General features: G+C 43.5%; 2 protein-coding genes across 2 annotated transcripts; one reads left to right on the top strand and one right to left on the bottom strand.

The window, feature by feature from the left end:
• Positions 1 to 3,973: 3,973 nt before the first annotated feature.
• SODALDRAFT_337930 (RNA-binding domain-containing protein) lies at positions 3,974 to 5,203 on the top strand (the record flags this gene model as incomplete). The annotated part of the gene is made up of 6 exons (XM_028612732.1): positions 3,974 to 4,056; positions 4,407 to 4,463; positions 4,574 to 4,673; positions 4,729 to 4,949; positions 5,021 to 5,100; positions 5,154 to 5,203. The coding sequence occupies 6 exons, from the start codon at positions 3,974 to 3,976 to the stop codon at positions 5,201 to 5,203; spliced, it is 591 nt and encodes a 196-aa protein (XP_028462421.1).
• A 30-nt stretch (positions 5,204 to 5,233) lies between these two features.
• SODALDRAFT_364300 (hypothetical protein) lies at positions 5,234 to 5,505 on the bottom strand (the record flags this gene model as incomplete). The annotated part of the gene is made up of 2 exons (XM_028614632.1): positions 5,234 to 5,327; positions 5,387 to 5,505. The coding sequence occupies 2 exons, from the start codon at positions 5,503 to 5,505 to the stop codon at positions 5,234 to 5,236; spliced, it is 213 nt and encodes a 70-aa protein (XP_028462420.1).
• Between the last annotated feature and the right edge of the window lie 5,829 nt (positions 5,506 to 11,334).

Below are 11,334 nucleotides of genomic sequence, written 5' to 3'. Positions count from 1 at the left end.
CGAGGCCTACGAGCTTATAAAGATAAAGCGGTACGTTAGTAGGCACCCTCGTAATGCACCTGCTTCTATAGGGGAGCGGTGGCGATTAATTTCACGGATTTTAACCGAACGTCCGACGGAGACTCACGGTTTATATTTTTCACCGACCGTTATAGTGGTTTTACGGCCACCTACGTTATAAAGAGTAAGCTCGCAGTGGATATCCTCGTAATAATTAAGGAATTCCTCGCCTAGGTAGACCGCTGGTTAGGCTATAAGGTGCGCGTTTTCGAATCTAATAATAAGCTAACTTAATCCCACGATATCACCTAATTCCTGCGTGACGAGGGCATCGTTTTAGAGGTATCTGCTACCGACACTTAAGCATAGAACGGGGGTGCCAACACGCTGCTACCGTGGTTATCTTAAAAGGTCGTGCGATAAATATCCACGTAAAACTACCGCCGTTTATATAGCCTAAGGCCATTCCCACGGCTACGTACGTTTATAACCGCACGCCACGAAGGCAGTATAATAAGGAATAGAAAACGCTATATAAGGTCCTTTTTAAAAGAAAGCCGATCTTATTATACCTTCGAGCTTACGGCTATAAGGCGTACGCGATAATAAAGGACGCCTAAAAGGCTACTAATAAGCTATTAAATCGTATCGCTCCTCGCGTCTATATCGGCTACCTTATCCGCTACGATTCCACTAATATTTTCCGTATCTGAGTGCCTGGCCTACGCCGCCATAACCGCGTTATTCGAACGCGCGATATGGGTTTTAACGAACGCGCCTTCTTTAACGGCGATATTGCCACCTTTAAGGATAACCTCCATTAATTCACCGAGGAGTAATTAGAAGACCTGATTAGTTGTGTCGAGTAGGAGAGGGCTAGAGATTTACGGCCGTTTACGGATGTATAAGCTAAGGACCCCCCTTTTAAATAACTGCTTATTTTGAATTATTAGATCCGGGGATAAACGCCCCCGGATCCCCTTCCTTAACGGCTTTACCGTTAAGGTTATAGTCCGTAATACCCGGCCGTAAGGGGGTAGAGGAGGCTATCTCGAGTTGATTAGGATAAGATTTAGGTTATGAATACTGTGATTTAGCCGGTATAGCGCCTAATCACCGTCTATATCCGCCCGATCCATTACTTCCTACTCTATTAATAACCCCGCCGTTAGTTATAGCGTTAATAGCAGCCGTTATATTAGGAAACCGTGATACCCCTACGGCCGTAGGGTTCTAGGATAACCGAATACGGTGCTATAATACACCTATAGCTACGGCTATAGGGCTTCTATTAAATAAAGGAGCGTAACTAATTCGGTAAGGAGATAGCTAGAAAAGAGACTATTAGGTTATAGTATTTAACGCTAGCCGTTACGCACCTAATATATATATATTGAATAGGATTCCGCTAACTAAATTACGGTTAAAAAGGTCTACGCCTATAGCGCTATAGCGACGCTTAACGATACCCTACGAATCCACGGCCCCGGCGGTAGCTACCAGAAGTATAACCCGGGAGGCTATATCGGAAAATATAACCCCGGCGGTTATTCCGGCGGGTGTTTTAGTTGTTACCCCGATAGCCGTAAAGATCCACCGTAAAGATCTCCCTCCTCCTCCGAAGAACCCTCGTGATATACCCTTGTACCTTTACGGCTACCTATTCCAATAGGCATAAGAAGACCATCTACGGAGCCACGAGGAGATAGGGTCGTGGATATGGGTGCCGGCGTCCGTAGCAGATAGATATTAGGTTCTTAATTCGATATACGTAATAATATATAAGTTCGATAAGTATGGATTTCTATATAAATATAAGGTAAGGCTTATAGTATAAGGAGATTAGCAGTATTAATCCTCGCTGAAGGAGATATACGTAGTAATACTAGCCAAAAGTCGTTCCGCGCGTTAATAGCTATCGCCGCCCGATTTAACCTTACGCTATTATAATTTAACGTTATAAACGCGTTTATACACGCGCCCCTTCCCCACGATATCTTCATATACCCGCCGCCAGGCTTTCTAGCCCCTAGGAGGTGTTTATACCTGAAAAAGGCGTTATATAGACTTAAGGAGTCTTTACTGCTTTAGTAAAAGCACTTGTCGGCTATCCTTTCAGCGGACGGCTTCTAGATAGTGCCGTAAGAACCGTGTTATTTTCTGCGCCGCGGTTTAATCCTATTCTTCTACGTTAACGATATCGTTATTACTTGTAAGGAATAATATAAGGCGTAGATAGAGTAGGCCGTTAATAACCTATAACGCCACTATAACCTATAAGTTAGCGATCCTCTATAGTGGTTCCTTAGTATTAAGGTTATTCGCGACCGTGTCGCCCGTAAAATCTAGCTATTATAACGCGACTACGTTACTAAGTTAAAACGCCTATTAAAGCCGAATAGTAAGTATAGTAGCAACTATCGCCTAACGCACCTAATTAAGGTTATAGAGCTGCTACCCTATTTAGGAACCTTAACTCACGTTAAAAGCTATTAACGGAAGATAGGATCTATACTATACGTAGTAGTGATATCGCGGCCTAATATCGCGTTTATAGTATCCAGGCTATACCGGTTTAACGTTAATCCAGGGCCTGTTTACTACGAGGCCGCCGATTATCTAATCCTCTATCTAATTAATAGCTCATCGTTTACGTTAGAACTAAGGGGTAGCGATACTATCGAAATCTATACTAACGTCTTATTTACCGATAATACTCTTAATCGAAAGAGTAGTTAAGCGTACGTAATACGCTTATTTAGCGGTATAATAGCGTGGCGCGCTAATAAGCAGGATATAGTCACGATGTTAATAACGGAGGTAGAGCTATTAGCGTTAGTATAAGGTGTAAAAGAGGGTATCTTTATATAATGCCTATTACTTAGTATAGGAGTGGAATTTAACGATCCGGAGTTAAGGATCTTATACGATAATAACTAAACGATTCGATTAGTTAATTAAGAGATTAGCACGTTAATAACGCGCCTCCGCTACGTCGATATCCACGGCTATTAATTACGTTAAGTAAAGGAATAAGGGTAAATACTTGTAACGTACGTTACGAGCGCGGAAATAGTGGTAGACGGATTAACGAAGGCGCTATACGGCGAGAAATTTAAGATATTTAGGTTCTAGGTGGGCGTGATGGATATACGGGAACGGTTATAGTAGAAATAGCTAGAGAAGTCTGGATAGAATATTTAGAGGACCTGGAGGATGAATTTAAGGGCGGCTATAGCGAATAGATTGTATAGCTGGATTATCTGCCGATTACGAAAAACTTTAATCGCCTAACTAATGTTTAGGGCGATTAGGGGGTGTGTTGAATAGACTATAGTCTTTTCGGTTACGTAATAGGCCGGATTACTAAGAGTATAATGCGGGTAGACGCTTACAGAATCTGCACTATATAAAATACGGGGTAGCGTTTCCCTGACGGTCTAAGAGAGTTATAATATTATATAATTGCCTTAATTAATTTTGACCTATTTTGTGACGATTTGACTACGCTTTATTTGATATAAGGTGGCTGTGGTATCTGAAAATAGAAATTACGGTGGCAGGAGTTCCCTAACGGTCCTGGAATTTAGATATAGTTACACACACAGATCTACAGATTTATAAGCCTAAATTAAATCAACGATTAACTGCCCTATTACTCTTCTTCTACGTTATTATTATGGTTACGCTGTATCTAACACAGGTGTCTATCCGGATTATAGAGGTTTTAATCCTTCGGTTCAATCCGGCCCTTACGTAACCGTTAATCTCAATAATCTCACACCTCGATAAGGTGGCCGTGGGCATCTGACAAATCCACTCGAGTGAAAAGGTTTACATCGTTTGCTTTGGTTTTCTGTTCGTAAGCAGCCACTCTCCCCACTACATACAACACCTATTCCGTCTTTCATCACCTGTTTTTCTGATTATCTGTCTCTTCTTGACTTTCTGGCCCTTGAGATTTCCAACAACGATGTCGCGAGGCGGGACTACCTTGTACGTTACCGGCTTTAGCCACGGCACTCGCGCCCGAGACCTTGCCTACGAATTCGAACGGTATGTCAACCACGCATCGTCAACGTCGCTTCATCGTCATCGTCGGTTCCTTCGCCTTCTGCCTGCGTCTAAATGCGAAACCCCCCCCTTTTTCCGGCCGCCGAGTCTCCTCTTCCTCCACCTCCCCTCGCTGGCTTCCGCCGTGCATTGTCTCCGTCTTCGAGTCCGCCCTCGACTGCGCCGTCCTCCCAATACCAACCCCGTTCTCGCCCCCATCTCCCGCGCCGTGTGCCAGTCGCTGGTATTTTCATTATGACTATGCGTGCTACAACGTGACAGCAATGCTACCGACACCCCTTCGAGACCCGGATTGAGTCGCTCCTCATTGCTGACAGCACTGGACCTTCTAGCTATGGCCGTCTAGTCCGATGCGATATTCCAGCCCCTCGATCTGCTTCTAGCAGGCTGTAAGCATCTTCCTGTCGCCGCAACTTAACCTAGTTAAGCCCATGGTTCAGGATAGCTGGGTGAATAACTCGTGCCTCTGATGATGCTAACCCAAGTCCTCGGCTTCTAGGTTCGCGTTTGTCGAGTATGAAGATCGTCGCGACGCCGATGATGCCTACCACGAGATGCACAATAAACGCATTGGTCGCGACGACATACTGAAAATCGAGGCAAGCAAATGCACTTTCCAGAATTATCGATATTCTTGACTCACAACTCAAGCAGTGGGCTCGGACGCCGCCGTCTGCGTCATGGCGCTTTGACTCGGGTCGTGACCGAGATCGAGCTCCTCGACGTTCACCTCGTCGTGGCCGTTCTCCTTCACCTCGACGCAGCACTCGCGACTACTCGCCTCCCCCTCGCAAAGACGACCGGCGTGACCGTGACCGTGATTATGACCGTGATGTTCGCGACCGGCGCGACCGCTCCCGCAGCCCCGACCGACGGTATGTCCAGCGACTCGACCAGACGCGTGATTAACATGGTACAGCTGTAGCTAACAAGGCCCTTGTGGCAGTGACCGTGACATCAAAGATGATCGCGACGACCGGGATCGGGATCCTCGGGAGAACGGCACTATCGGAGATGATCGCAAGGGTAACCTGTAATCTTGAAATCAATCTTACGATAGCCCACTGACACACTTGCAGCTATGGACAGCCCCCCTCCTGCTCACGATGACCTTGACGTCGCGGAGTGATAGGTAATTCTCGCAAGTCGAATCCCTCGGTCACATAGGTTGTGTCGAGGCGTCCGCAAGAGACCTCTGTTCCCTGGCTACGTTCATCTGCTTCGTTGAATCCTCACCTCCAGTGGGCTTTAGTCTCGACATGGGCGTTTTCGGCCACCCTGTTTCGGTTCTCGATCGATTGTAACGACTCACATTTTGCGACTCTGGCGGAACGGGCGAAACGGACGGCGTATCTTCCCAATGCAATGTAGAACAGTTTCGAAGGCTCCGTATCGGCGGAAAATTGTCCCATAATCCATGCTGCTCGACATAGCCAGGTCTTAGTACCTAATTACTGAGTTGATTCTCGTTAAGTTAGTCAATCATTAAAACGGAAACTTGTTTTCTCATTGACTTGACCTGTTGCTGTGTCATCCAGGGGCTGGACACGATGCAGGACTCGGCGTCAGTATAATTTCATGAGCTCGCCTCAATACGCCTTGCCATGTTTGGCAGTCTCACAGTCAGTAATATTTCGAGCAGTGAGATTGATTTAGGGGTAAATGGCCCTTGAACTCCCGTTCAGGCGAAACAATACTTGTTTCCCAGTTGTTCCATGATACAAGAGGGCAAGAATATTGCGATTTAGGGTCCAGGTGGAACAGCTGGATGATTGCCACTGCTAATAACCAATCCGAGAAGCCGCCTACGTTAACGTGACCCTGGTGGGCGGCCATGGCCTCCTCCTCTTGCCTGGTGCTATCCTTCTTGTCGTCGCTGTTATTGTTAGGTGTTAGATGCTGTTAGATGCCCCCAGCCACCTTATCCAGGTATAACAAACCATATTATATTAGATGTGTGGAGTACCTGAATCCTATGTATCTATAGTTATTTCCCCTCCTTTTTCCTAATAGTTAAGTATTCCCGTGAAGTGTCGTATGTGTCGTATGGGCAGGACTACGACGTGGTCTATAGGGGATCCAGGGGGGATCCACTCCCTGACTAAGGGCTTCGGACCTCGGGTATTAGGATATAATAGGGGCGGATACCGGAAAAGACTGGATAGGATCTAAATAATATAGTACCTATAATGGAGTCTTCACCACCTAAATTAAGGGTATAAAAGACTTATATAGATATAACTTAAGATAATACATATATACGAGATTTCTGCTCTATTATGTTAATTATCTAAATACTATTTAATATACGATGATTATAAGCCCGGTTTATAATGCCTAAACGATAGATATTAATAAGGCTACTCCTATTCTATTATAAAAGTAATCACGTTTATATAAGCACTCTTAAATAACTACTATCGACCTGATTAGAGTAATTAAGCGATTAATTAACCTACCGACCTACTTATTAATTAATTAATTAACCGAGAAGTAAGTAAAGATATCTTCTAACGTATCTAATACCGAATAGAAGGCGGCCGCTATAACCCTTATTAACTAAAGAGATTAGGTAATATAGGAGTATACCGTGCGCGGTAAATCTGCCTCCTACTAGGAAAACTATCTCGATCTAAAGCTAAGCGATAAGGAGGCTAATACCTACCTGCTTTTTAAGCCTACGCCACTTAATATCCGTAAATATAAAGCCCTCGCCGTGGACCCCGACGCGGAGGAGGCTATAGCCACCTTATCTTCTACTATTACGGCTACTCCGTCTTCTACTATTACGCTAAAGAGCGATAAGGCCACGGACGCCACGGACGCTATAGCTATAGCTACCACGGCCGGTACTATAATAGCCACGGCCGCTCGCCGGAAGGTTATTGCCGTAATGAAAGAATCACCGATAAAGACGCTTATATCTATCGATAACCTCTTTAAAAAGGGGCGTACGCGCTACTTATAAGATTACTATATATACCGCGAGGAAAAGGCAGACTACGACGCGTAGGAGAAGGAGTTTAATAAGGTACGCTTATATATCGAAGGGACTATCTACACTATATTATATAACCTCCTTATATAACTATAGAATAATAATATAAATAACCTATAAGCTTAGATTACCCTCCTATACGCGTATATAGGACCGATACCTATAGACCTCCGTAAGAAAGCCCTAGTCCTATACCGATAATACACTACGCCTATAAAGGCTATACCTAAGGATATAAACGCCTAGGTAGTAAGCTAGAAAATAGTAATAATATACTATAAATATATAGACGCTTTAGAGCTATTAAGGGCGGACTATTAGGCGGAAAACGCGTTAAAAGCTATTAGACCTATCGCCTAGGAATAAAGTAATAACTACCTAGTAAGTAACTACGATAAGATTACGGAAAATACGCTAACGATTAACGATTTCGTAAAGGCTCTATATACGGTTCTTAGTAATATAAAGAGCCTATAATCCTCTACTATAAAGCCTGGAGTTACGAGAGGCACCTTTAATACTCTCGGGAACCTCCCCGATACTAGGGATACTACTAATAATAAAGATAATAAGAAGAGTCCTCGTAGCGATATATCCGTAAAGGCTATCCCTCCTGTAATAAGAAGGCTTTACGAGATTTATAAGAACCCGTATACTACTACCGCCTATTAGTATATAAGGCCGGATATACGCCCATATACCTAGCGCGGCCGTGAAGATATTACGAAGGTTATAGAAAAGAAGATATATAATTATAGTTTTAAAAGCCGCGTGGATACCGCCATATAAAAGAGGCGGGAAGTAGTAGCTACTACCGCTAATAAGATAGAGGAAGTCTAGGAAGATTAACTTTATAATACTATAATAGTTTATAAAGACCTGTCGGTTACCGTGACGGGACTAGGAGCCTACCTAACCTAGGGGGTGGCGTGTCGTCGTACGACGATACTATTAAGATTATAATAAGAATAGGAGGTATCCCTTTCTATTAACTAAGCCACAGCGCTATTATACTACGCGATCCTAGATTTAGGATTATTAATATTTATCTTTAATAATCGAGGCTGTTTTACGGCTATTAGACTACCCACGGATACTTTATCTTTATCCCTTTAGGTAGGTACTTATAAGGCTTTTATCCTCGGATCCGGAGATATTAAGCTATATATATAATCCGTATCGGGAACGAAGAGGCTACTACGCCTTCGTGACGTCGTATACTATAAGGAATTCGTTACTAATATCGTCTCGGAACGCTAGCTACGCCTATAAGGCTACCGCTAGGATACTGTAAATAATACTATTATTAGCTCCGCCAATGACCGGCTTATCTATAAGCTACTAGATATCCACGGCCAGTATATAATTAAGCGCGCGGAAGCTATGGCCGCTACCGCGTTCGCGGTCTTAGTAAGGCACCCCCGCGATAACCCGTATAGAAGATTACGATAACCGCGGTAACTATAGAAGACTATAGCGTAGCGGTAGTATAAGCGCCTCGGCTATTACGGTACCGATATACTCGTAAGGATTATAAACGCTACTTAGGGGGTAAAGATAAAGGGACCTTATATAACGGACTATAACGCGTATAGGTGATTATAAGTGCCTACGTAGGTCCGGCGGCTACTATTCCTTTACCCGTTAAAGCCCGGAAAGGCCTTAGCTATTAATTTTCACGATCTAAAAGAGTCGGAATCTTTAGGCGGCCTGTATAAGTCTATTATATTTATTTTAGACGTGTATATAGGTTATACGTGGGATTACTACCTATAGAAGAGAGACTAAGGCTTTATCCTATACGCGTTAAAAGATATTTTTGCCCTGCTTAAGACCTAATTCGACGTTAAGCTATATATTATACAGGCCGATTCCGAGATATTTTAGTACCCAGAAGTCATTGCTTTCCTCGCTGCTAAGGGGGTAGAAGGCTAGCCGTGGGTAATATATTTATAGGATTAAAACGGCGTTATAGAACGGATTAGAGGTATCGTTAAAAGGAGGGCGAGGGCTATAAGGATTAGGGCTAATCTGCCTATGTTTATCTAGTCTAAGATCTTTAAGACTACTATATATCTATATAATAGAACGCCACGATATACTAACGACTAGCGAACGCTATATAAAGGCCTACGCGGCCGTTAACCTAACCTTACGTACCTATAAGCTTACGGCTATGAAGCCTTGATAAAAACACGGGATACCTAAGCTAAAAGGAACCGCCTATAAAGGCTAGAACCGAAGGTATAGATCGGTTATTATATCGGATGCTAATCTTCGAATAGCTTCCGTATTTAGCTACTATACCTAATAGATATTATTACTACGAGAGATATGGTCTTTAACGAAGATAAGATATTTATCGGTAGGATTAAAACGCTATAAGCTATAGCTTCCGCTAAGGAAATCAGGGAACGTCTATAATCTATCCGTATCACTTAATCTAATAAGACCGCGAATAGGCTGCTATTAAGGGGTATAGCCGTAGACGTATTAGATCTTAAGTCGGAAGACTCTAACGCTACCGCTATTACTACGGGTAAAGGCGATACTACCGCTATTACTACGGATAAACACGAGGCTATCGCTATTACTATAAGAGAGGCTACTACTATTATTATAGACGAGGTTCTAAATCTATAGCCTAATACCTAGGCTATAGATTTAGAACCTCGTACCTTTAACCCTATTATTATTACTACGGGAGAGGCTATTACTATTACTATAGACAATAGCACCGCTATTATTACGGATACTGCTATTACTATAGGAGAAGACTATACTACCGCTATTACTATGGGTGAAGGCGATAACACTGTTATTATTACGGGAGAGGCTACCGCTATTACTACGGACACTTTACGGTTTACCACTACGAGGTTTAAACCGTTTCCCACGCCTCTAATATCCCCGGAAGACCCCGCGCGCGCGTTCCTTATAGCGTTAGCAGTGGTCAGGGGCGTTAAGGTGGAAGAACACGATAACTACTAACGGATAGCCGGGGATACCCCTAAGGGGTGCCCGTCGGCCGCGCGCCTATTACCCGCGCGCCTATCTATCGTAAGCATCTATAAAACCGAGAAGGTATAGAATAATAACGCCTAGGAGGCGTTCTTTAACGCTAGAAGGACTTATAACCCTATACGCGCGAGGAAGTAAGCTATTAACGACGATATCGGTGTTATAGATTCCCCTTACACCTCCTAGCCGCTATCGCTATCGTATATAACCCGCGAGGATCTCCCGCCTCTACTAAACCACTACCGCGATATACGCGTCTACCCACTCTAGGAGTAATAGTTATAGGCTAAGGGGGAATACCTCGAGGGGCACTAATAGATAGGCTATTAGTAGGAGGTAGGTAGTAATTAGGCTAATAAGTAATAAGTCCTCGCCTGTAGGTAGGTATACAACTATTAATTTAATAAGGAGGGCATCCTCCTTAAGTATAAGGCACGCCTCGTAGTCTAAGGGGATTAATAAAAACGGTTAGAGACTAAAGATAAGTATGCCGTAACGCTAGCCTCGCGGTCCTTCTATATACTAATAGCTATCGCCGCCCGACTTAACCTAGAGATAAGGCAGTTTAATGCTATTAACGCGTTCGTTAATGCCAGCCTTAAAGAAGAGGTATTTATAAAGATACCGTAAGGCTATAAAGTGCCAGGTAAGATACTACTACTACGGAAAGCCCTCTTCGGCTTAAGGGTATCGCTACTACTATAGTAAGAGGAGTTTAGCGGTACGCTATAAAGGATAGGATTCACGGCTATACCTAATAACCCCTATATTATAATCCGCGACGGTTTAATTCTATTTTTCTACGTCGACGATATCGGACTTATATACTATAAAGACCGTAAGACTAATACCGACGACTTTAAGGCCGCCCTTAAGCGAAGCTATAGGTTATTAGGAGGCGAAGAAATCCGTTAGTTCCTGGGAATTAAGGTCCTGAGGGATAGAGCCACCCGTAGGCTATGGCTATTATAATCCTTTTATATGGAGAAGATCGCGGTTAACTACTACGTAGATATACTCTGCCGAAAACCACTAAAGGTCTTATTATCTACGGAGCCGGTAATACCCTGTAACGGCACCCGCGCGTCGATTCCTAAGGTCCGCTAATACTAGGGTATAATCGGTTCTATTATATACGCCGCTATTATAATAAGACCCGATATCGCGTTCGCCTATTCGAAGCTTTCCTAATATAATATTAATCCCTCCTCTAACTATCTTAAGAGGGCTTAATAACTGCT

The sequence above is a fragment of the Sodiomyces alkalinus genome (genome assembly GCF_003711515.1).
Source record: "Sodiomyces alkalinus F11 unplaced genomic scaffold SODALscaffold_17, whole genome shotgun sequence".
NCBI classification, from domain to species: Eukaryota; Fungi; Ascomycota; class Sordariomycetes; order Glomerellales; family Plectosphaerellaceae; genus Sodiomyces; species Sodiomyces alkalinus.
This window is presented reverse-complemented; position numbering and strand designations above follow the sequence as displayed.